The sequence below is a fragment of the Littorina saxatilis genome, linkage group LG17 (assembly GCF_037325665.1).
Source record: "Littorina saxatilis isolate snail1 linkage group LG17, US_GU_Lsax_2.0, whole genome shotgun sequence".
NCBI classification, from domain to species: domain Eukaryota; kingdom Metazoa; phylum Mollusca; class Gastropoda; order Littorinimorpha; family Littorinidae; genus Littorina; species Littorina saxatilis.
The window spans coordinates 11,868,907-11,895,312 of record NC_090261.1 but is presented as its reverse complement, the minus strand read 5'-3'; the positions used below and the strand labels follow the sequence as shown (position 1 = coordinate 11,895,312).

Below are 26,406 nucleotides of genomic sequence, written 5' to 3'. Positions count from 1 at the left end.
GAGCCGTACGCCGAACTATGGACCCGCCAAGCTTAGGTCCCTCCCAGATTCGTGGAATGGGAACAGCACGAAAATGATTCAGTGGCCATAATGCCATTCCTGACCATATCGAGTCCCATCCTTGTCGACGAATGTAACCGTGTTAATCACCTTTGGAGGCGAACTCCACTCAAACAGGACTGAGCAAGTTATGGCTTCTCAAAGGAAGGCCAGTACATAAAATTACACAAAAGCCGCCAGACCACATCACAAACAGAACTGAAGAATGCACAGGTGTTGCTTACATAGAGACACACACACTCACACACACACACACACAAACACAGAGAAGCCGTATCTATAGAGAGATAGATGACAGTGTATTTTTCGCGTGGCTATAAATTGATTCGACCTTTGCACTTTTACAGTGAGGATAATTTACGGGTCCAATTTACGTTCTGTACACTGCGTTGACCTTCTAAAAATAGGTAACAGTAACAGAACGCCGGGAATATCCGAAGACGCTCAGCGCAGTGGACAGCGCAGTGTAGTAACTTACAACTGAACGGGAAAGCCACACGAAGGAAGGGAGATAAACGCCAAACACTGGAGAAGATAAGGAAGAGTTACTTATAATGGTGAAATGAACACAAAAACGAAAATGAGTTCAGCGCTGCGCGCTGAGAGCACGTGTTGAAATATCTCATCGATGATATTGTGTCCGGGGTGTAGCTGAATACGGTGTCCAAATTTGAAAAAGATCCACCGAGAACTTTGGCGTTGTGATGTGGTGTAGCGGCTATGGTGTGTCGGTATGGGGGCCCGGGTAAGCTGAGGTGGAACCAAAATAGCTGAGGTGGAACCAAAATCGGTTCCGCGCTGCGCGCTGAGAGCACGTGTTGAAATATCGACCAGGTTGTGTCGTGTCCCGGGTCTACTTGAATATGCCCACCAAATTTGAAGCAGATCCATCGAGAACTTTGGCCGTGCATCGCGCACAGACACACAGACAGATACACAGACAGACACACAGACACTAGTCGTATATATATATAGACTAGAGGAATACCCGGCTTCGCCGGGGTGAATCGCGAGACAGAGACAGACAGCGTGGCGGTTCATCACAATCACCTCTGCAGGCGAAGTCCTGTCAAACGGGATTGAGAATTTTAGAGCTTATTTCTTAGCCCTATATTATCTGTTGTGGCTTCTCAAATGCCAGAACATACAGACAGACAAAAGCCGCTAGACCCCATCACAAACAGAACTCTACAATCCACAGGTTTTTGCCCCCACACACACACACAAACACACACACAGAGAAGCCGTATATATATATATATATATATATCTATATCTATAAATATATAGAGACAGGTGAGAGTGTATTTTTCGCGTGGCTATAAATTGATTCGACCTTTTCACTTTGACAGTAAGAACAACTTACGGGTGCAAGGGAAGCGTTCTGGACAGCGCAGTGACATTCTAAAAATAGTTACTCAGAAACGGGAATTTGGGGTGAATGGCGCGAGACAGAGACAGACAGCGTGGCGGTTCACCACAATCACCTTTGAAGGCGAAGTCCTGTCAAACGGGATTGAGAATTTTAGAGCTTATTTCTTGGCCCTATATTATCTGCTGTGGCTTCTCACATGCCAGAACATACAGACAGACAAAAGCCGCTAGACCACATCACAAACAGAACTCTACAATACACAGGTTTTTGCCCCCACACACACACAAACACCCACACACACAGAGAAGCCGTATATATATATGCATATCTGTATCTATAAATATATAGAGATAGGTGAGAGTGTATTTTTCGCGTGGCTATAAATTGATTCGACCTTTTCACTTTGACAGTAAGAACAACTTACGGGTGCAAGGGAAGCGTTGTGGACAGCGCAGTGGACAGCGCAGTGACATTCTAAAAATAGTAATAGTAACTTAGAACTGAACGGGAAAGCCACACGAAGGAAGGGAGATAAACGCCAAACACTGGAGAAGATAAGGAAGAGTTACTTATAATGGTGAAATGAACACAAAAACGAAAATGAGTTCAGCGCTGCGCGCTGAGAGCACGTGTTGAAATATCTCATCGATGATATTGTGTCCGGGGTGTAGCTGAATACGGTGTCCAAATTTGAAAAAGATCCACCGAGAACTTTGGCGTTGTGATGTGGTGTAGCGGCTATGGTGTGTCGGTATGGGGGCCCGGGTAAGCTGAGGTGGAACCAAAATAGCTGAGGTGGAACCAAAATCGGTTCCGCGCTGCGCGCTGAGAGCACGTGTTGAAATATCGACCAGGTTGTGTCGTGTCCCGGGTCTACCTGAATATGCCCACCAAATTTGAAGCAGATCCATCGAGAACTTTGGCCGTGCATCGCGCACAGATACACAGACAGATACACAGACACACAGACACACAGACTCTAGTCGTATATATATATAGATACAGGTCAAAGTGACTTATTGTCCTCTGTGTCTGGGAACAACACTGTAGATTTACTGTTCCGTGAACAGAAAATCTAACAAAGCTGGGTCTTAAAAAGGAGGGAGGCTTATGGTTTGGATAGGGGGGGGGGGGGGGTTCTTTAAAGGGGGGTTCCACTGTATCATACCAATCTGCGAGGCCTGTGTCATCTGCGTGCAGTTGTCGATGAAACTTCCCTCCATCATCTCCAGATCATCGTCAGCTTCGTCAGATGAGACGTCCACATCGTCAGACTCCTCTGCTTCGTTGTCCAGGAAAGCACAGCCCCGCTAAATAAGACAGAAAGAGAGACAAATGACACAAAGGAAGGAGAGAAGGACTAAAAGTGGACTAAAAGAAAAAGAAGGAAAGAATGGAAGAAAGAAGATAGATAAAATTAAAAGGAAAGAATGGGAGAAACAACAAAGAGAGAAAGATAAAAGGAAAGCATGATGGAACGAAAGAAGGGAAGAAGAAAGAAAGAAAGGATGAAAAGGAAGAAAGGAAATAAAGAAAAAGGCAAAAAAAAGGAACTAAAGAAAGAAGGAACTAAAGAAAGAAATAACAAAAGAGAGAGAACAATCTATTTCCACTGTTTTTTCCTCTTATGTACACAGTTTCAGATGTCCCCCACGGAAAATATACAAAATAGCCTAACATTTGATAGATAATTCAAATACAGTACCTTTCTCTTCTTGGGTTTTTCTTTATTCTTTGAAGGAGCTTTGAAACAGTTGTCAGCATCTGTAACAAAGTAAATGTGGCAAAAGTCAGCAGAACAAATAATACTTCTTCACACTATCGCATACCACAGCAACTGTAAGAATGTTATTTGGAAACCGCAGTCAGCAAACTGTCTAAACTTAATTCAAATCACCGGAAATTCATTTCAGTGGAGCTTGTTCACCATGAAAGAAAGGTGACACCATAAACTTCCAAAAAAGGCTGAAACTGTTATGGTCATCTTTAAAAAATTGATGAAGACATCAAATCCTAGCAACATCCATTTAAATGCAAACGTTTCACTCACGATTAAAATGGAAGTGTGGCATCAAAACAATACACATCAAACATACCACTGAACATAGAAATTGAGAGTGAAACTCACTGGTTGTCATGTCAGAATCATCAGAGGTTTGAAGCTGTCCTGCTCTTGGTTTCTTTCTGGCGATGATGCTTTCTTCAAAGTCGCCCCCATCGTCTGTAAAAGGGTCTGGAGCATAAGTACTGTCAGTAATTTGCAACAACTGGTGGATAATACAGTTAAACAAAGTGGTTGGGACTCTTAAAGTAAATTTTTCATTGCAGCTATAGCTTCTTATAAAAAGCTAAGGTACATTTTGACAATGAACATAGCTGTTTCAGTCATTTGGGTTAAGCTAAATTCAATCTTATGTTCATTACAGTTCATTTCAGACTTAGTTCTTTGGCGGGTATGCCACAAAATGCTGTGCCAGAGAAGCCCAAAAATCACAAGAGAAGTAAAGAAAACATGACAACGCTTACCATCTTCATGCACAAGAGAAAAGCCCTGGACTTTGTTTTTCATAGACTGCATCTCCTTGCTGAACTTGCTGGCAGAGCTGGAAGCAAAGGTGAAACTTTTCCGCTTCTTTGCACTCACTGGGGTACTACAGTACACCCCTGTCGCAAACTTTTTAGGGGCGATGGGAGTTTTTGTCAAAGCTGATGAATTGGGATCTGCAAACTCGGCCTCAAAATCATCCTCAAAGTCAGCATTGAGATGACATTTTCGAGGCGCCACTGGAGTTTTTGGCGGGGCTGCTGATGTATGGGTATCTGCAAACTCGGATTCAAAATCATCCTCAAAGTCTGCATTCAGATCAAAGTTTTGAGGTGCAACTGGAGTTTTTGTCAAACCTGCAGTTGCATCAGTTTCCTCAAGCTCTGATTCAAAATCATCATCAAAGTCTGCAGATAATCCCCCAAGGCCGTCAAATTCAACATCTTCCTGTGGATGTGATGATCCGATTGAAGACAGTTTAACGTGGCCCTTGCTTGTCGGTTTCTCAGAAAAGCTGTCAAGAATTTGGAAGTGTGTGTCTTCTTGAGTTCCTATGGAGGAGAGCTTAAGCTGTGGTTTATGTGATCTGGAAGATGTTTCTCTGTCTGAATAACGCGAAGAAGAGTCTTTTTTCTCTGAGGTAGATGAATGTGAAGTCCTTTGCACAACACTGAGTTTTCTATCACCGCTACCCGTCTTGGAGACTTCAAGGCACTGAAACCCTTGACTAGAAGACTGATGTAGCTTGTTGAAGTCAGCATTGAGATGAGTATTCTTAATCTTATGCTGTTTATGTATATGACTAGAAGAACTAGGCTGCTCAAGTTTACCTCTTGAACCCAGAGACAACTTAGGTTTACCTATCTTCGGCAAGTTATCTGTTTCACTTTCAGGCTGTGCTGCACGTACAAGCCTCTGAACATCCTTCGCTGTTGCTTCTGTTTCGGGAGAACTGTTCAAACCAAACGTTGGAACCGGTTTGGATTGGAAACTGGAACTGAAGCAAGGTGAATCCTCATCAATGTCTCCTTCCACTACTGCCAGCAAAACCTCATCATTGTCAAAGTCATCTGCTTCTGGAATATTTTCCATACCCACATCTGCAGAGCCTACTCTCTCCCTGTTTACTGAAAACACAGGTGGCTTGGCTATCATAGATCTTCCACTGAGGAAAGACAGTGGTGCGTCTGCCTCAGGTGAGGGAGGAATGATGTCTTCATCAAAATCGAATCCAAGATCGAAATTACCAAATTCTTCTGGTTCTTCTTCAACTGCAAGCTGGTCGTTCTTTTCCTGGACGCATACATCATTGTCTTTTAACTGCCCTGTTGCCACTTCCGTGAAATTTTCATCAAGACTCTTGTCGTTTGGCGGGACGACCTCCATGCTGTCTTTCTGGGAGTCAGAGGAGGGGTGACTGTGAACAACATTCATAGCCTGAGTAAATGTATACAGGCTCTCATTTCTGTTGCTGTGCTCCTTTTCCGACACAGGACTTTTCTCTGTTGATGTAACCACTGGCAACTTCAGGCTCTCGCTAAGTCTTGAACTAGGCACTCCAGGTTTAGGACTGATAGATTTTCTTGTAAACTCATCCCCTCGAAAGATGCTGTGACTTTGGTTCTTTAATTTTCCTGTTAACAGTTTTGAGGGCTTTATCGGAGAAGGTTCCACAACTTCAAAGTCTGCATCATCTTCATCATTATCCACAAAATTCTTCTGGAGGAAAGAATCAGATAAGGAAGTTTCCTGAAATGATTTGTGGGTAACTTCAGATGATTTCTTTTTGTCCATTTCACAGTGCAGAAGCTGCTTGCCTGTCATCCAGTCATTTGGAACAGTAGTTTTGTTTCCATCTTTGTTGCGATTCTCTTTCACAGAGGTAATCTTTTTCTCTTCTGCCGCTGTGTCTGTATGAAAATCATGTGAAGTGCGAGGAATGCTTCTTGCACGCTCTGTGCTGAATTCCTGTTCAGGACTTGACGCTTTAGAAGAAACAGGAGCTTGGGAAGAGCCCTGAGAAAAACTGTACACAAAACTTGACTTTTGCTTCACATTGTTTATTTCTGTATCTGCACTCGGCAGCACTGACGAGAACGGGAAGTTCAGATCTGCAGTATCTGAGTCACCAGGTTTAAACAAAGGCTTCTTAAACTTCAGCTCTGCCTGTGACAAAGGAGGCGGTTGAAACACTGCAGTATCAGATTCTGGTACTTCCGTGGACTCTGCATTGCATGTATCAACTTCATTACCTTCTGCATGAGATACACCATGAATGTTCAAGGCTGACTTTGTTCCATCTTTTGTCCTCTGTGTTTTTGCTGTGGCTTTCCTCTGCAGGATTTTCTGTTCTATTGCGTCAAAATCAGAATCACTTAGAGAACTGGAGTCATCTACCACAGGATTGTTTTTCATGGTCATTTCTTCTGTTGTTTGCTTTTTGTCATTTTTTCTTACCGCTGAGCCAGACACAACGGGACAGAGCTGTGCATGTGAATCACTGAAAGAATCATCTTTGTCTGTCAACATATTTTCTGCTCTTGGGTCACAGCTAATCTCTCTCTCAGGTTCTCTATTGTCAGGGCCTGATAGCTCAAGCTCTGGAAGAAGGGGTTCCTGCATGTGACTGTGATGGGTAAAGTACATCTGAAAAGGAATGTTGCAGCGACTGACAATGGAACTGACATCAGCAGATTTGACATCATCAGGTTCAATTCCACTCAACAGCCTAGGGATGTCCTCTATTCGAGGAGGTGTTGGGAGTCTGAAAACGTTAGTGCTTGTGTCACTCAAAGTTCTTTCAGCAAATCCACTTTCATTGTCATCAATGTCGTGAAAGCTAAAATCTTCTGTCGTGTTGACGTCATTTATATTAGCGTCTGCTGACATGCTATCCAACCTCTTTGACTGCAAACGTACCGCGGGACTCTGCTTCTTTGCTAGAAAATCACCACCATTTGGTCTACTAGACGAGGTTCTGTCAGTCACACTAGCAGCTCTTGTACCTGGACTTGCTGTCGAAGGCCTCGTATCCGTAGTAACAACAGACTTTCCTACAGCTGGGCTCACACACTTGCTTGTAGAAGCAACGAAAAAATCCACCTCGGGCAAGAAGTCTGAATCGTCAGAACCTTCTTCAACCTCAATCGTTGGCAAATGATGCTTCCTTTTTCTCTTGACTGCAACTTTGGATGTTTTCCCCTTCCCTTCCTTTGTGATATCCTCCTGTTTGCGTTTTTCCATTACTGCCCCAAGACCTCCTGCACTCTGGTTTCTCGGGGAAGGAACCACAAACTGTGCGATGTTGCTAGAAATGGGGCGTCTGTTGTCTGAGAAGACGTCGTCCATGTCCAGGTAGAGCTTCATCTCGTCACCGTAGTTGTCCTCTCCTGGTGGCAGCATTTCTGTTGAAACAAACAAAAGGTTTATCAAGAATTGAAAAATGTACAATGGCCCTGGCTGTAATATTATTGCGTTTTAAACAAAAGTAACGCCACTGATGTTTCCCAATTCCATATTCAGCTTGCAAACACATCAGCACATGTAAAAACTCTCTGCAACTGTTTCACACACATCCAGGCATGCACGCACGCACGCACACTCAAACGCAAGCTTGTCTACAGGAATAAACATCCTTACGCTGCAAATCAGTGAACTCGAGCAATTCCACCAAGTGTTTGCTGCGCCGGCTGTGACCAAACACTGACGTCTGCTGCAAGGTGTTTTGCCAGGGAACCCACTCCGACAAGTTCAGCTCAGTACTGTCTTTTTCGTTTTGCACATCCTGGAAAAAAGGACAAAACAATAAAATAAATCTGCAAACTTTGGTGTTTTGGGTCCTGCATGCGTTTCTGTAAGATGAACATAGTTCAAAATGTAATTCACACAAGAAAAGAATACAGGATATTCACAGAAACAAAAAATTTGAAAGCTGCAATCGTTCACATGAATACTGAAACCGAAATACAAATGTGAAATTTATTTTCTCAAAACGTGAAAAAAATGGATAACTGCCAACTACAACAAAATCATTAACAGCAGCAGTAACTTCTACACACATGAAAAATGGCATGAATCCTGAACCTCAACCAAACCAAAAACAAACCAAAAAAACAAAAGAGAGAGAGAAAAAAGCCCATAATTGAATCCGGATTTTCGGCATATACCGGAAGAATTCCACCCATGCACGTACAATGCTCAACAAAAAAAGCTGAATAAAACCAACCTGGTCTCCAGCAGCACTTCTGGACTCCAAAGTTTGCATTCTGGGAGCAGGCAGGTGTTTGACTGTAACCGCTGATCCAAGGGATTTCAGCTCAATAAACTCCTCCAGGGAAATACCTGCCTCCTCTTGAAGAGACTTCCTGCTGTCTGAAAATTAAAGATGCCAGTAATAAATTCAACAACATGGAAGCAAACTGAAGCATAGAAATTCTTGAAAGTTTTTAAGTGAACCATTGTTCTACACACACACAAAATTGTTAAAAACTACATACAGTTTGCTTATAAGCAAACAAGCTCCAGACAGCCACAGGTGCTGAAGGTTAGCACTCAACATTCCTGTGTCTGGTTTGCTTTCAGTGGCCATGGGGATATCTGTGGTGTGAAAACTTCACCTGAAAAATTTTTTTACACAACTAATATCCTTGGATGGCTATTATTCTTCCTCTACCCAGATCTTTATTTCTTCCAGCACTCTAACTGATGTTACGCTTTTGAAACTGCTGGAATTCCAGCTTCTGGCACTGCCACATTAACTTGTGAGCAAACCAACAGTTCACCATAAACTTACCACTTTTCGCCTTGGAAAGAAGTTTGTGCATTTTGCCATCCCTCTTGCCCATTTGTTTGGTATCTTTCTGTTTGCCAGCTGGCTGCCTCTGCTGCTGCACTGTGATGTGCATTCTGTGACAAGCGGGCGTCACATCGGCAGGAATCATTCGCGGGTTGTTGGCGTAGAAGACGAGGGATCTGGCTCCGTTCATGATGGCTCGGTGGATACTGCGCTTGGTGTACTGGCTGTGGTTGTAAATCTGTCCCCAAAAGAAAGAGACTTGTGCAGTATTATGGATATTCACATCGTTTGCTCACACATATACACAGACATACAACTCACTTCTCTCGGCCTCTCTTTTGGTCTCCCCTCTCTGTTGTGTCCTTGCTAGCCCATGCAAACCTATATATAACACTGAAACCTACAAACCTTCTGAAATCCCTACACACATTGTTAAACAAAATGTGTGTCCTTTGTATTTCTTTTTTATTATCATACAGATTGTGTGTATTTTTTTTACCATGAGAATAATCTAAACGGAATACTTTTCCTTTGTTATCATGAGAAATGTCACCTACACACTTCTTGTGAAAGTCCATTAATCTTTGATGTCATGAAAACAATCACCTATATGCTTCTTCAATAAATTCACATCCAAATTCTTCTTCTTCTTCTTCAGCGTTCCAGAAATTCTGGTGACGTGTGAGCTTTTGCTGCCCTACATGCCAACCGGCATAATGGGCAGTAAGTAAGTAAGTGAGCTCGTTTGCCCATTTGGGTTCCCCACACTATACTCCAAGAACATAGTCAGCTTCACTCCGCTTTAGTTGGGTAGGCATGCTGGGTATTTTCGTGTGTCCATAACCCACCGAACTCCGACATGGATTACAGGATCTTTTTCGTGCGCACTTGGTCTTGTGCTTGCGTGTACACACGAAGGGGGTTAAGTCACTAGCAGGCCTGCACATAAGTTGACCTGGGAGATCGGAAAAATCTCCACTCTTAACCCACCAGGCGGCAGCGGCCGGGATTCCAACTCACGACCTCCTGATTAGGAGGCCGAAGTCTTACCACTGCGCCACTTCGCCTGTCACATCCAAATTCAATAACAACCAAAACACAAAGTTCATTCAAACCTGTTCTTCTTTTCCTTCGGTCACCAACATGACGATGCGTCCTTGTCGCTTGCGCCCCGTGCGCCCCATGCGCTGCACGAGACGGATTGGACTTTTGTGTGCGTCAAAGCAAATGATGAGGTCAACGTCGCCAATGTCAAGGCCCTCCTCCCCTACGCATGTGGACACCAGCACATTGTAGCCCCCTGTGCGAAATCCTTGCATCACCTGTACAAATAGGAGAACAGATAACAAAGAGATAGAAAGAAAGTGAAAAAGACGGAATGAAAAGGAACAAATCCAATACAAAAATGCTCAACAGAATAACAATTATCGGATCATTCAGTGTTACGATTTCGTGAGTCTTTTTCTCCCCCTTGCAGACAAAACAATTACAAATTACACGAAAATGATGCGCAGCAACTTGAGTTTTTGAATTGAGCTGAGAGTAACAACACAAACTTGGGCCTCTTATTTGTTTACCTGACTGACCTAAGTCCATTTTATGTTTATTAAGTAGTTTTCCCCTTGAAGGGCCTATTTTACTAGTGAATGTTTTGTTTTGTCAATAATTAAATGTTCCAACAATTAAACTGTCTTGTTTTTTGGGGCGTGTTTTATCCTGAACCACCATCAAAATACATCCAAGACTTCTATCCTTCAACAACATTGCTGAATGTTGAAATTCATGCAAACATCTCACAGAAAAGACAGTCTTACCTTGAGCTGTTCTTTCTGCGTCAATCCCTTGGTTGCCTTGCCAACGGAGGACTGACCTATGAAAGACATGACCTTGACCTGCGGCTCGTGTTGTTGCAGCATGGCAGTGATTTCATGCACGCTGTCCCGATACTGGGAGAATATCATCACCCTGGTTGCCTGGCCCTCTGCAAAATTAAAGATAAGCATAACAGGTTGTTTTCCCCTTGTTGTTGTTGATCCATACACATCATAAGCAAAATGAGAAAACAGTCCACTGATAATAAACAATGAAATTAAACAAACCAACATTTACACAATCAAATTTAACGAATTAAAACCCGACAAGTGTGTGACAACTGATCAGGTTCAACAAGAGAGGACTAAGCACTCATTCCATAAAAATCAACGCACAAAGAAACACAGACAAAAGTCTAAAACTGTAAAATATAATAACAATTTTAATAAATAAAATTAATTAAAACAAATTAGAAAAGTTTAAGTAACTTAAAAATAAAATAAAATACAAATAAAGCACTGAAACTCAAAGCCAAACAGAGCTGTGTGACAGAAAGAAAATACCTAACAAACATTCTCACCAGCTTCAAATTTGCGGAAGTGCTCCAACACAACGGTCTCCAGTTTCACCATTTTGGGGTGCCCTACCAGAAAAGCTGGTTTGTTCTGAGAGTTACTTGCATCACTGCAACATAAATATATATCACTGGTAATTTGCTCTAAGTATTCCAGGGTCAACAGTTCTTATATATATTCTTGTGTAACACCAACTGCACAAGATCAAGAACACCAAGAGAGGCTTCAAGGCATGATCATGATGATGTAAATAATCAATGAAATGTTTGGGCGGGGATGTAGCTCAGTCGGTAGCGCGCTGGATTTGTATCCAGTTGGCCGCTGTCAGCGTGAGTTCGTCCCCACGTTCGGCGACAGATTTATTTCTCAGAGTCAACTTTGTGTGCAGACTCTCCTCGGTGTCCGAACACCCCCGTGTGTACACGCAAGCACAAGACCAAGTGCGCACGAAAAAGATCCTGTAATCCATGTCAGAGTTCGGTGGGTTATAGAAACACAAAAATACCCAGCATGCTTCCTCCGAAAGCGGCGAATGGCTGCCTAAATGGCGGGGTAAAAGCGGTCATACACGTAAAAGCCGCGGGAGTTTCAGCCCATGAACAAACAAACAAACAAAACAATGAAATGTTTGTGCATGATGCTGTTAGAGAAAAGAGTTGTATTTAATTAAACTACAATGCAGTTGAGCCCCCTTTTCAATACCTGCAAAACTCTGAGAAAACCAGTCTTTAACCCCTTCACTGCCACAGTATAACAGCATTTTGAACACGTGGTAGCAACTTTAGCAACTTATCCGAACGGTCTATGGGAAAGAACTGTGTTTAGAACCCCTACAAGTTGTTGGACAATGGTTACCTCCCATTTAGTTTTCAGAAATGTCCTGAAATGTTGTTGACACAAATCCCACGTATGATTATGGGCGTACGACAAACTGAAAATGACCACGTATTACATACGGGGTGGGCAGTGAAGGGGTTAAAGGTGGTCGTCTACATTTTTGCTTTTTTTCAATAATCTTATGGTTAGATTTCAATACAAAATTATGTCAAATGATGAATGAACCATGGGGAAAAAAGTTATAGAAAAAAAATATATGTAAAAAAAGATTTTATTTTTGGGTAGCGTGACTCACGCTTCCAATGTTTTGTTTTCTGTTTGCTGAGAACATGTGCTTTGCCTAAAAATACTGACCAATCAAATTCATGTCACTATGCTTAGCCACGCCCAAATAAGTGCAGCAACAGTTTGACACTGGAGCGCTGTCCACGCTTTTTTTTTAAACGCATGAAATGCAGGGGATTTGAGAGGAGTTTTGCGCTTGGCATTTTCCAAATAAGGATATCCTACTATGAGTACTACGCTGGAATACTACAATGAATTTTCAAACGGCTACACTGGCTTCGTCTTTCCTGATCGAAAGGGGGTGTATTGTTGATATTTGTAGATAATAGACTCTGCATTTTAATGGTCAAATGGCGATTTCGGTATAAAAATGTAGACAAGGACCTTTAAAAGCGAGTACAGTAGTCTCAAAATTGAGGTTTACCCGTGTACAGAGGTTATGAACAGAAAATCACCCAAAGCAGAGTCTAACAAGAAAGGGAAGTCTTATATCAGGGGATGAAAAATGGGATATTATAATAAAATTATATTCAAAAACAAACAGTCATAACATTAACAGCACAAATTAAAAAGCATGTCTAAAAAAACAAATGTTATTGAAACTTCAAAGCCAAATGTACTACTTTACAGTGACATCATTTCAATGATAATCCCATGGGTGCATGTCGGTTCGAGGAGCTTTACCTAAACTTTTTTGAACTCTTGCCTAAGGCCAAAAAAAAAAAATATTCTGTTTACGGTAACCCGACCAACCCTATTTTTTTCACGCGACCCTAGTCTTTTTTTTGGCATTTGGGGGAAGAAAAAAAATAAAAAAATAAAAAAAAAATTTGTTTTTTTTGGCAAAATAACGTACAAATATGATTTTGGGGGAAAAAAAAGAAAAAAAAGAAAAAAAATATCCCGACCTACCGACCCTGTTTTTTTGGTCTGTGTATGTTACCGTAAAGAGACTTTTTTTTTTTTGGCCTAAGAGAAAGACCTGTATTTTCTTCTGGGACACTGCTGCTGGGACAAATATCTAAAACGTCAGAACTCTGGCTACCAGCATAGCCACATGCACCCTTGTAATCCAATAAAATCTGACCTGGGTTGAAACTTTTCTCTCAGAATATTCATGATTTCAGTGAAGTCAGCGTTCTTCATCAGCTCAGAGCGGGTGCGGCCGTAAGACTTGTCTCCACTGATGATACCGTTCAGAAAGTTGAAGAGCGAACGTAGACCATGCAGTTGCAGCAGTTCGTAGCCATGGTACAGACTCATTGCCAGAGCAAAATCACCTTCTACTATTCCGTACTGGTTTCTCTGCAAAGAGGGAACATTTGAAAAAGCAACAGCCACAGACTTGTTGCGAGGGCAACATCACTTTTCACTGTTATGTACTGGTTCCACTGCAAAGTAAGAGGAAATGGTCAAATGAACTAATTCATCACCAAATGTCTACCAGACAGCGCATGCAAACCTGTAGCTGATTAATCCACGAAGGAAAGAATAGGTATCACAGTCAAGAGAGAGAGGGGGCACATGTTTGTGCTCATGTTTACGTGATCATGTGTGTTTTTGAGTGTGTATAAATATATCAGCATAGGGCGGGGATGTAGCTCAGTCGGTAACGCGCTGGATTTGTATCCAGTTGGCCGCTGTCAGCGTGAGTTCGTCCCCACGTTCGGCGAGAGATTTATTTCTCAGAGTCAACTTTGTGTGCAGATTCTCCTCGGTGTCCATACACCCCCCGTGTGTACACGCAAGCACAAGACCAAGTGCGCACGAAAAAGATCCTGTAATCCATGTCAGAGTTCGGTGGGTTATAGAAACACGAAAATACCCAGCATGCTTCCTCCGAAAGCGGCGTATGGCTGCCTAAATGGCGGGGTAAAAACGGTCATACACGTAAAAGCCGTGGGAGTTCCAGCCCATGAACGAACAAACAAAAAACAATTATATATAAACAGCATACTCCAGCTAATACTACCTCAGCCTAAAGTTTTTTTTAAACTTCTGCTTCTTGTGCTATGATCAACAAAACATTAATGCATCCCTTAGGATGATTCACAGATCCGCAAGCATGCTTACAATTCTTATTTTACTTTTAATCATGACCCTTTCTTGTTTATGCTTTCTTGTTTATGCTTCCTCTTATGCTTATGTTATACTCTTACTTTCTGCCTATGTCTTAATCCCAAGCGCAAGACAAATTCTTCTATGTGAAAATTGAAGCCAATAAAATTTGAGTTGAGTTGAGTTGTATCCATACTGTATTCATGAAATCCATAAACTCACCAAATTTACATTTTCTTCAAACAACAGTCTGCAACACATCATTTTCCCAGTACTATCAAACTCAACAACTTGAGAAACTTTTCACTCACAGGTAACGACTCTGGTGGATTCTGCCTGAACGCTTCCCTTGCCTTGAGGATGAGAAATTTGGAGAGACTGGTAACTTCCCGATTGTACAGCACTCGCTGGTGAACCAGACGCCTAACCACCACAGACAGCACCTGCAACAAACAGCAACTCATTTTGTACAAAATAAAGAAATAAAAAAATGAACAAAATAAAAAAATCGGTTCTAAAAATCATACACAGTTGTTTTACTCTTAATTACCATCTGCACTGCTTTAGTTACAATTTCCATTCTGCTCTTATTACCGCTGATTGATATCAGCATGCACAGTGTTGTTTCCAAAGTCAAAGGACACTAGGTTAGTTGGACCAGGGGGTTTAAAATATATGTATAGGTCCAAATGACATGGCTAGAGTCACGTGTGTACGGTCATGTGGTGGTATGGCCTTGACCTCAGATCCAACTTACTTATGAGTCAAGGCCATTCTTTTTTGTAGGGTTGCTTCAGAGTCTTGGCACTTAAACTGAAGTTAATGCTATATGTGAGTCGGGATAAGATGTGTAATTTAATACATGTATAGGTCCAAATGTCATGGCTACAAAAACTTTGTTCTGTCAGTGTCAGAAGACTTCCTACATGTCAAAACTATCAGACCAAGGGGTCAAAACAATGTGTCAGATCAGAAAAAGTATCCATACGAAATCCAAGACCAAGGCCTGAGAACAAACCTGTATGCATGTTACCATATTGTGTCATTCATACCAATAATGGCATGTGTCCGTTTGCCCAGTAGATTTTTAGATGGTATGGTGTAAAATTGAGTTCACATACTAAATACAGCATTGTTACTAACTATGTGTTGAAGGTTTTACATTCATTCAATTACAGCAGACCTGTAAAAGGCATCCGCTCACAGTCACAGATTTTCCAATTCTCCTTGTGTATGAACAGTTACATACCTGAATGTATTGGTTTTTGATTCTGACAAGCTCATCACCAAGGGGGACAACAATCTTGTCCACAACTCGTTCATGCGTGTAAGGTTTGATGTCTGGTGACTCCTCCGACCTCAGCTCTATGTGGGAGATGGCCAGATTGCTGATCACGTTTTGTACTGACTGCAAAATTAGTAAAAAATGATCCACACATTATCAAAATTACATTATGTTCAAGTGTTATGGCAGTAAAATACAATGTACTTGAAGGTGTGAGTTGTAGAGAGAGGGAGGCAATCTATAATAATTTATATTGATCGTCACAAAGACAGTAGGGCACAGAGATGAGAATGTAAACCATTTTAAATGAAATTAAACAGCTGGATTCAAGAACAGAGAAATGAAAATAATACAGGTGGGGAGTAAAAAAAACAGGCAAAGGGAAAATAGAGACTGCAACAAGACAACATAAAGGAGTGAGACCGATACAAAGAGAACCAGACTCTTGATTTGACAAGTTTTACGTACTGTCTAATAAAAACCGGTGTCCACAGTGGAAAATACTGTGATTCTGAAGCCAACACAGTCTTCCATGCATTGTGTCTACATTACAATAACTTTGTTTACTGCAGTTTCAACCATACCTTAATGTCACTGCCTGGTGTGGCACTCAAAGCAAGGACACGGAACTGCTGGTTGTACTTCATCAGCTCCCGAATCACCTGTCAAAAGTTTGTACACATATGGGTGAGTGTGATAAACAACATGTTCAAGATTCACTTATTGCTATTAGAATTTAGCAAACCCGTTAGCAAATACAGTACAGCATTCTTGCTGACTTTTTGTCTCATATATATATGCTAACATTAGTAAAGAAAGAAACAAAAAATGACGGGTGCAGTGGCCTAGTGGATAAGACGCTGGCCTCCTATGCGGAAGCTTGAGTGTTAAAATCCTCGTCAGTCGCGCTTGGTGGGTTAAGGGTGGAGATTTTTCCGATCTCCAAGGTCAACATATGTACAGACCTGCTACTGCCTTTGGACCCTCCATCAGTCCATGTCAACACACAAGCACAAGACCAAACTTTGACCTACCAGTCGCAGCCAGGATTCAAACCCTTAACCTTCAAGTAGAAGCACTTACTAAGGCTACTGCACTGGTCAAACCATCATTCCAAATTAATACAATCAACATCAATGATCAAACCTTAGGTCCATCTCACCTGGCAATAGGCATGGTTGCCCAATGCTTTGTGAGCCTCATCCACCACCACACACTTGATGACCTCTGCTGCACACGTTCCTCGACTCATGTCGTTGGTCATCACTTGGGGTGTCAGGAAAAACACTCGCCTATCTCTCCATGCTTTTTGGCGATCTGTTGGGTTCATACTCCCTGTAAAAATAATGACGTGGAATCATATCAACAGTGTCAAATAATAAGCTTTTTCCATAGCTTCTCACTGTCTCAGAGATTTCATCACATCCAATTACCAACTGTAGTCACTCACATTCTTCAGAAAAAAATGCCTGTTCGCATAAACTTAAATTTTGATTAAAAAAAAGGAAAAAAAGTATTTACCTGCACTTCACAATTATACCAGAAGTGTTAACTGAACCTTCAGTTTTTATTTCCTAGAAAAGTTAGTGTGACATATTTAAGTTTTAACGGTTTAACACAACTTTATTTCTAGCTGATATTACAGCTGACAGAAATCAGGGTTTTTTTCTGTTACAACATGACTACCTGTCATCTCTGCGGTGTCCTCGCAGGGAATGCCCATGATGTTGTAGCAGGCTTCAATCTGCTGAGCGACCAGAGGTTTAGTAGGGGCCATGAACACCACCTTGCCCTCTGGGTACCACCGGTAGAAGTTGTACATAATCACAGCAGCGATGAACGTTTTGCCAAGACCAGTGGGTAGTGTCACCAAGGTGTTTTTCACTAGAGCTTTCTGCACAATGTTGAACTGGTACTCCCTGACAGGGTAGTTTGTTGGGTAGATCCACAGTTGCCCTGAAGACGGGTCAAACCCTGCCAGCTCCCCCACGGGCAAGTCTGATGTCTTCCACTGAGACAAGCAGTTGTTCCTGTCGATGCCATGATCAATGTCTTGCTCTTCAATACCCAAAGAAATGTTGAGTTCATTGCATTCTTCATCACGCACAGAACTCGTATGAGCAACAGGCTCAGCTGATGTACTTGCCCCAGCAGCATTGTTAGTTTTGTTTTGATGACATGCTAGACTTTCTTCTAGCGCTCTGGCAAGTTCTTGGTCTTCTTCATCTTCATCATCCAAGAGGCTGATCGTGTCATGATGATCACTGTTTGCTGATTTCGGATTTTGCCAACCAGTTGCACTTCCAGTTCTATTCTTATTTGCATTGTTTTGACTTTGAGTCTTTCCTCCCCAACTTTGAAACAAAGTAGCTTGCTTTGGCTTGCTCATGTTTTATGAGATGTTCTTCTGTCTGTACTATTAGGAGATCAGTCGGTGCCATGTAAGTCGCCTATTGTGTTCTTTACACCACATATATATAACAAGGCCTAGTCTGGTGATTGCAAAAAGGACTTGGTGACATGTGAACTTTCGTAAACACTAAAACAGTACTAAACTTCCACACTTCTTCATTCTTGTCGAGATGAGCTCCATACAGATTGTCAATTGTCAGTTACCAGGTACAATGGTCCTAAATTCCAAACTCTACTTAATTTCAGTAAACTACTCATCAGCATGGCCATCATTCTTGTGTCCTGACACAACGAACGTCAACAAACCAAACACAAGACGAACCGCCCGCCATGTTTGTTGTTTCTGTCCTCCTTCTAAGAAGAGGTTCGCAGGGAGAACAATCTCAGCCTCGTATTCGAGGCGTTGTTTGGGGTTGTCAGACATGGACGACAAGTCTTATCAAGTGAAACCTCGGGGTAATTTCAACGATATATAATCATCGCAAGCAGTGATAGCTTCGAAACTATGTTGGTTTGGTATTTAAAGTGCTAGAGCCTGTTTTGCAAGATGCCTGGGACAGAGGACTCCCTGTTTTCTTTGGAACTGGTGGTGGAAAAGCTGTATCTTCCCCATGTCACCTGTCGCTTTCCCGCTGTTGCTTTTCGACTACTCGATTTTCCAACGATTGTCATCAACCATGTCGAGGGTGAGCTTGGCAAAGCGATTCGCCGGCAGATCTCATTCGATCCAGATTATGAGCTGCCTGAACAGTTTTGTGAGCTGAAAGATAAACATGGAAATTTCATGATAAAAAAGGGTAAATCGTGTCTATTCAAAATGGTGGCAGAGACTTTGAAGAACCATCTTGCCAACACTCCACTGTATGTGATGGTAATAGATATGTTTCCCGAAGTGCCGAAGCTCGTGGGCAACAGTACAGTTCCACTGAACGTCCTGATCGACGCCATCTGCGCGGACATGGTGAGACTGGGTCCCACCGTTCCGTCAGTTCATGGAGACAAAGGACTGTTCAAGATCTACAACCTCATGGGCAAGGAAATTGGTTACTTTGTGCTAGGGTTTCGCCTCCTATGCTTAGGTCCCAGTCTCATCCCACACCTACCAGAAGCAGCGCTGGTTCAGAGGCAGAGTAAAAGACAGAGGGCCCAGCAACAAAGAGAGAACAAACAGATGGTGAAAATGGTTCAGCTTAGTCAGGGTGATGAGAAAGAAGAAGAGGAGGAAGGAGAAGATTTGATAGAAACCAGGACGTGGGGTTCCATGACTGACCCAATCAAACAAAATGTTATGATGCAGACGGTAGAGATGGATAACAAAGGGGTCCATGTCGATATCCAGACTCCAAGCGTTGCTCCAATAGTAGCTTCAGCGGCTGCACCTCAACTGGCAACTCGCCCACAGGCTGATCGCAACACCCACCATTCTGGAACCCAGACGGACAAGAAGGGGATCAAAGCAGTTTTCAACGCCAAGCAGAAGGTTCTGGAAGACCTCGCCGCCATGGAGGAGACTGAGGATCAGGACGAAGTGATCGTTACCAACATTGTGTGTCCTCCACCCCTTTTCTTTAACTGCGATGCAAAGCCTCGAGTGGAGATCGAAGACGACTCGTACTCTCTTGACACTGACATGTCAGTATCAGATGACATTTCTGTGGAAAGTTTCACAGATGAGGAAGTAGACGATGAAGGACGAGTTATATCTAAGCCGAAACCGCAGCGGGATAAAGAACCTGTTTTTATCGACAAGGGACAGATTGTACCACCGCCAGCTCCTCTCAGCTATGAAAATATTCCCATGAATGTGAGGTTTGCAACCCAAGGGCAGCAAAGGTCTCCAAGACGAGGTACTTCCGCACAGAATCAGCACCAGTCCACAGGGGCCAGTTTTCCTCTGTTGAGCGCGTTGATGAATGAACTCTTGTGTATTCAGAACCCAGGCATCTTGCAAGGTCTTCAGAATCAGATGCAGCAAACAGCACAGCCTCCGCCCAGAAGTCAAGGTCCCCCAGGAGGAGGAACGAAACAACAAACCGCTCCAAGTTCTGGTCCTGAAAAATCTGCCTCACAGAGGAGAATGGATGAAATCAGCGCCAACATTGAGGCCACTGAGAAAGAAAACGCAGAAGAGAAAGACATCTTTGGCATGTCTCGCAAGGGTCATAGTAAGTGTGCCCATCCGCACCCAGGAGTGCCAAAAGACAAGAGCTGGTTGCGAGTCATCCCAGAGTATGGAACAGGGAAGAAGAAAAGCAAGCTGATGTTTGGACTGACCATCACCCAGCGTCTCAGGCTTCAGAAGACCAACCCAGCCTGGCTGAGAAGCATGGAGAGAAAGGAAGCAGCCAGCAAAGCCAGCAAGATTGATCTGACCACAAGGCAAGATTCAGGCGATGAGCTGAACGTCTCTCACTTCTCTGATACGCTCACCGAAGTTCGGCGCCAGGCACAGAAAGAACTTGACAAGACAGCTGCCAATGACACTTTGACTAATGCTGCGAATTTTTCAGTGCTTTCAACACCCAAGCGAATGAAGGCCAGAGGAAAATCTCCAAAGAAACGCAGCGCATCAGCAGGCAAACGACAGGTGGGACCTCCGTCGCCCAAACCTCGCAGCCCCAAGACTCCGGTGAGCGGGCAAGGCAGACGCTACAGCGGTGACTCCAATGAGCCGAGAAGCTCCAGACCTTACTCTGTGGACCCCAGCGTCAAGAATATTGCGTCCCCTGACCCTGGCGGCATTGTTCCTCCCATAGCTACAGGTACTGTGACAGCAGCTTGTGTCGGCATTATTCAAGATCTAATACATGTTTCATTGTTGTTAAAACTCAAATACATGAAGATCATTCAAATTTGTAACATTTTAAAAAACTGCTTGAAAGTATCAATTAAGTTTGAAAGTACACTAAACAGTAGAAACCCCAATTTAACTTTTAAGACCCTGTTTTTTTGCTCACGTAAGTGTAGCCTATGCGATCGTAACTTTGTCTGTGTGTGCGTGCGTGTGTGTGTATGTCTGTGGTAGAAACTTTAACATTTGACTAAACACCGAAATACTAATTTTACCTGGTTATTATTCAAGCAACAGCATCAAAGTATTGAAGCAATGATCAACATTTCGTCGGCACGTATGTAGTTATCCAAAGAAAACGGGTGGTGGGGGTTTTGGGGGGGTAAAAACAGGTGACTGGTTTGTGTCGTGTGTGGTATGTAGACCAGGTCAGGGGTCAAGGTTAGGTCAGATCGCATGAAGGATTGTGGTATAGATACAGTTATCACCGAGCTGCAGTTCGCCTATTCGGAGAAGACGATTTCACATTGTTCGGTTTCGTAGCTCCAGAAAAATAGATAAAGAAGATACCAAAGGAGATTTCCTACAGGTTAATCTGCACAGCGTGTTTCCAGTGTCTGCGCGAGGAAGCGCTGTCGAAAGCGCAGTGTCAATCTGGCAGTCGTGTCCCCGTAAGTAGGCTACAGACAAACAGATCTAGATCTCTATTTTCTCGCACTCTTGCACCGTGTCACCTATGCTCACTGTGTGTATGTGTGACGGAGTGATTGAGTTTGTGTTACTGTTTGTCGATTTCTTACGTGAGCCTTGAAGGCTTCGCCTCTTTTTTCAGGCTTTATGTTCATAACCTCTGTAAATTTACCATTTTAAGACTCCCTCCTCTTTAAGACCTGATTTTCTTAGATTTTTGGAATAGGCCTAAAAAAAAAAATAGGTGTGGTTACGGTAACCCGACCTACCCTATTTTTAGGGGCCGACCCTATAACTTTTTATTACATTTGTCAAAAAAAAACAAAAACAACCCAGTGCAGAAAACGCAATGAAAGCGAAAGCGCTCGAGTCGCACACTTATTTCAATTCCCTGTCAAGTAGGTTTAATTTGTACACATCAGAAAAAAAAGTGATTGCCCACCTTCCTTCCCTATTTTGGGGGGCTATGTTACTGTAACCACACCTATTTTTTTATTTGGCCATATAGACTTTCAAATACATGTAAGGCCCACAAAAAAATAGGTCTGTTTACGGTAACATAGGCCAAAAAAATAGGGTCGGTAGGTCGGGATTTTTTATTATTTTTTTTTAACAAAAAAATTTTTCTCCAAAAAACCATATTTTTACGTTATTTTGATTTTTTTTAATTTTTTTTCCCCCCCAAATGCCAAAAAAAAAGTAGGGTCGCGCGAAAAAAATAGGGTCGGTCGGGTTACCGTAAACAGACCTTTTTTTTTTTGGCCTAATTGTTTTTAATTTGTGTCTGTTCTATATAACAAGAATATATCCCATTTCCAGTGAACTTGTACATGTGATATTTGTATGCATTGATTTGTAAGCTTGAATGAGGTGCTGCTAATGAATAATTAACTTCCTGATTGACTCTTTTTCAGGTGACTATGACGACATACCAATGAGCGCAAGGAGTGTTGATCAGCCCAGTTCTGCCCGTAGTCGGTCCATCGAAGTTCGCATGCCTAGCATGAGTCAAGACGACGCAAGCGAGGCCACCATCACAGACAGCGAGGAAGATGATGTCCCTTTGCCAGACGAGAGTTTCAGCCACAACGGAAACAAGAGACGACCAGCCAACTTCCCGTCCTATCTGAAGCAAAGTGAATCCTTGCCGGACTCCATCGATGGACGGCCGAACCAGTCGCTGAACACAACAACAGGACTGGACGAAAACTCTCCGCTGGAGTCGACGCGCAACTACCATCCTGACGTGGGCGATTCCAGGAACATGCAGTCCACCGACGACTTTGACACCAAGCAGACGTTCCACTCTACCAGCGAACCAGAACTACAAGAGCTTGTCAGCGATGAGGAACAAGGACGAGTGAAGAATATGGGGGCAAGACAAGTAGTAACAGCGTCATCCAAGTTCCCTGTGATTAACCCCATGCTGTCAGAAAAATCTCCGGTTCCATCCACTCGTCATTCTGTGGCTAACTTAGAACTGAGCAGGAGCCAGATGCCGGTTACTCCGAGAGCTGACACGGTCACTCCACGGTCGTCACGGTCTAGCAGCCCAAAACGACCCACCCCTCGTCCCCGCCGCCCTCTCAGGGACTGGAAGGAATCCATCCACACCGATTCTCTCAGCTCGTATATGCCCTCTGACCCAGAAAATGTCCAGGCGTCTTTTAGCAGTGGGGAGGGAAACTACTCTGATGACTTTTTTGAAGAATCTGGCGCTGGTGATGTCCCTGACAGGCCACATCTCATTCCCTCTGCAAAGCTGGGCTATACTATTCATTAGTGCCTTTTTGAGGTGTTATTTTGCGATATTATTGCCTTACGCAATACATGGATTTGTACCGCTTCTTATTTATTAATAGTCCTGCAGTACAGTTGATTTTACATTTAGTCAAGCTTTGGTGTATGTGTGTGTGTGTGTCTGTCTGTCTGTCTGTCTGTGCATGTGTGTGTGTAGAGCGATTCAGACTAACTACTGGACCGATCTTTATGAAATTTGACATGAGAGTTCCTGGGAATGATATCCCCGGATGTTTTTTTTCTTTTTTTCGATAAATGTCTTTGATGACGTCATATCCGGCTTTTTGTAAAAGTTGAGGCGGCACTGTCACACCCTCATTTTTCAATCAAATTGATTGAAATTTTTGTAAAGCAATCTTCGACGAAGGCCGGACTTCGGTATTGCATTTCAGCTTGGTGGCTTAAAAATTAATTAATGACTTTGGTCATTAAAAATCTGAAAATTGTAATAAATTTTTTTTTATATAAAACGATCCAAATTTACGTTCATCTTATTCTACATCATTTCCTGATTCCAAAAACATATAAATATGTTATATTTGGATTAAAAACAATCTCTGAAAATTAAAAATATAAAAATTATGATCAAAATTAAATTTCTGAAATCGATTTAAAAACAATTTCATCTTATTTCTTGTCGGTTCCTGATTCCAAAAACATATAGATATGATATGTTTGGATTAAAAACACGCTCAGAAAGTTAAAACGAAGAGAGTCACAGAAAAGCGTGCTATGCATCACAGCGAAACCACTACCGCGCTAAACAGGCTCGTCAATTTCACTCCGTTTTGCACAAGCGGCGGACTACGGTCATTGTGAAAAAATGCAGTGCGTTCAGTTTCATTCTGCGAGTTCCACAGCTTGACTAAATGTAGTAATTTTGCCTTACACGACTTGTTTGTTATTGTTGTTGCTTGAACAAACCACCCGTTTGTATGTAAATGCATGAGTGTCGGTGTGTGTATGTAGAATGTTTTTGTACGTGTGTATGTAACTGCATTACCATGTTGTTTATGTCAGGGATATTCTTTTCTGTATCACCTATCTTCTTGCTGGTACAAGATATTATTGAGGTAGTTTGCGCATGTTTTGTCTTTAAACTAAAGGTAAAGCTCACATTTTTATATGTAGTTTGAAATTGTCTTCCCTAAACTGATGTACTGGGTTGTAATTAATCATGCCACATGCAACTAGAGTTCACTGGTTTTCAATCCCACAGTGGATTTAGTCATGTGGCAATAACCATTCAACAAAACCATGTATGAATAAAGCACCAAACAAATGCAGTACCCTGAACTTTTATCCCCGAGTACGCAGTACTAGGGTCCAACAGACTTTAATTGTGTGTGTGTGTGTCTGTCTCGACTTAACGGCTTATTGCTGGGAAACTACTGGGCGCAGTTCTTTCAAAAGTTGATACACTAACTTGATAATAGGTCCGATTGATCGTATTACAACTTCATAATGTTACCTGGGACCTAAATGTGAAATAAATCACAAAAGCCACTCTTAACGGTGGGAGTGTTTGCTGTGGGAGGCTGGTCGCTTTGCGAACAGCCTGAACTAAAGGGGAGACTTGAGCGGCGAACACGTCACGCAGTGACGAGAAAAGCATGATTTGCAAGCCAGACAACGGGTGAGGAAATGGTCTCGGCAAAGAAATTACAATGCAGGGTTTGGTCTCGGTGAAAGAGAGACAGAGAGCACGAGAGAGTCTATGGCCAAAATGATCCGGGTTCGATTCCCGGCATGGGCGTTCTATATTTTTTTTTTTTAATTCTTGTTTACTATTGTTTATTATGAACGTTTTAATGTTTAATTTTACTCTAATAGTTTTTTTAATTGTGTAAAATAAATGAATACTTTTTATTTTTTTTTATTTATTTTTTTTAAATCCAAGTGACCCGGGTTCGATTCCCGGCATGGGCGGTCTATTTTTTATTTATTTATTTATTTTTTTTTAATTCTTGTTTACTATTGTTTATTATGAACGTTTTAATGTTTTATTTTACTCTAATAATTTTTTTAATTGTGTAAAATAAATTTAAATTTTTTTTTTTAAATCCACGTGCACAAGACAAAATCTTTCATACTGGGGGAGCGAGCCAGTCTGAAGAGTACTCGGGTCCAGCGCCAGCGTTTTTTATATCCATCCTATGGCCTATGTATTCTTGCTAATTAAAAAATTAAACATTATAAATGAAATAAACTTCTTCTTCTTCTGCATTACAAAATAAACATAAGTGTACAGTCTTGCTGTCATAGTTCTGTTTTGACTACATTAAGGTGCAGGTACAATCTTTATAATCATTATCATCACCATTGTCGTCAAATGACTTACAAAACATCCTATGCCATTAAAGGCATATGTACGCGCTCCCGTGTTTACAAAGTGTAGTTTGCCCACAATCGATGTCAAATGCATCATAAGGCCATATAATGACGATATGTCGCAATGCGCGGACCATATACATGCATTACAGCTTGTTCTAGCCTCTAAAAAAGTGAGGATGTCAACAAAGACGCGGAGTTATTTCCCTTGCGTCAACGTTCCCTCTGTTGGCAAATCTATAAATAGGACGATCTAGATCAAAATAAAAATTCAAATATCTCAACATTTAAGGGGTCCTAGACCACAATATTTTGCAGGGAACTTAATTTAGCATGTCTCCAGCTGTTGGTAAAGCAATTAGCGTGTATATTCATCGAGTTAATATGCCTTTAACATGTGTGATGTTGGATGGTTTTCTTGCTTTTGACTCCAGCCTGTATGTATTCCCAACATTGATTCGCAAGCTGTTCACTATTTGAAAATGCAACGAGTGTAAATCTGGTACGACACAGCAAGCCATGTATTCTCTATGATTTACATGTACTCTTGACATGATCTTCCTGGATTTTTTCTCATTGTTAATTGCAAACAGTATCATTGTAATAAAGAAAACATGTCAAAAACATGGTATGCTAATATATTTCTCTTTAGCATGTAGTTTGGTATGATTGACATGCAGTGAAACGGTATCCAGAGCTTCCAATAGACAATGTTTTGGAAATAACTCTGTTTGGGGGGGTTGTTGTAGAGTTGC

At 42.1% G+C, this 26,406-nt stretch overlaps 2 protein-coding genes and 1 long non-coding RNA gene across 3 annotated transcripts in view; 2 read left to right on the top strand and 1 right to left on the bottom strand.

Moving 5' to 3' along the window:
* LOC138952521 (uncharacterized) overlaps nt 1-18,055 on the bottom strand; it is a 35,080-nt gene extending 17,025 nt beyond the window's left edge. The window contains exons 1-16 of the mRNA XM_070324208.1: nt 17,314-18,055; nt 16,790-16,962; nt 16,212-16,289; nt 15,592-15,750; nt 14,654-14,785; nt 13,372-13,589; nt 11,168-11,271; nt 10,590-10,756; nt 9,891-10,097; nt 8,773-9,013; nt 8,206-8,351; nt 7,620-7,764; nt 3,962-7,384; nt 3,564-3,668; nt 3,141-3,199; nt 2,604-2,745 (exon numbers count right to left, since the gene is read on the bottom strand). Coding sequence (XP_070180309.1) covers nt 2,604-2,745; nt 3,141-3,199; nt 3,564-3,668; nt 3,962-7,384; nt 7,620-7,764; nt 8,206-8,351; nt 8,773-9,013; nt 9,891-10,097; nt 10,590-10,756; nt 11,168-11,271; nt 13,372-13,589; nt 14,654-14,785; nt 15,592-15,750; nt 16,212-16,289; nt 16,790-16,962; nt 17,314-18,016 — 6,202 coding nt within the window. The 5' untranslated portion in view covers nt 18,017-18,055. The remainder of the gene's footprint in view (nt 1-2,603; nt 2,746-3,140; nt 3,200-3,563; nt 3,669-3,961; nt 7,385-7,619; nt 7,765-8,205; nt 8,352-8,772; nt 9,014-9,890; nt 10,098-10,589; nt 10,757-11,167; nt 11,272-13,371; nt 13,590-14,653; nt 14,786-15,591; nt 15,751-16,211; nt 16,290-16,789; nt 16,963-17,313) is intronic.
* LOC138953470 (uncharacterized) overlaps nt 1-26,406 on the top strand; it is a 202,509-nt gene that overhangs the window by 136,815 nt on the left and 39,288 nt on the right. The window lies entirely within an intron of this gene.
* On the top strand, nt 18,457-25,005 carry LOC138953465 (microtubule-associated protein 10-like). The gene is made up of 2 exons (XM_070325307.1): nt 18,457-20,801; nt 22,435-25,005. The coding sequence occupies exons 1-2, from the start codon at nt 18,587-18,589 to the stop codon at nt 23,301-23,303; spliced, it is 3,084 nt and encodes a 1,027-aa protein (XP_070181408.1). The 5' UTR covers nt 18,457-18,586; the 3' UTR covers nt 23,304-25,005.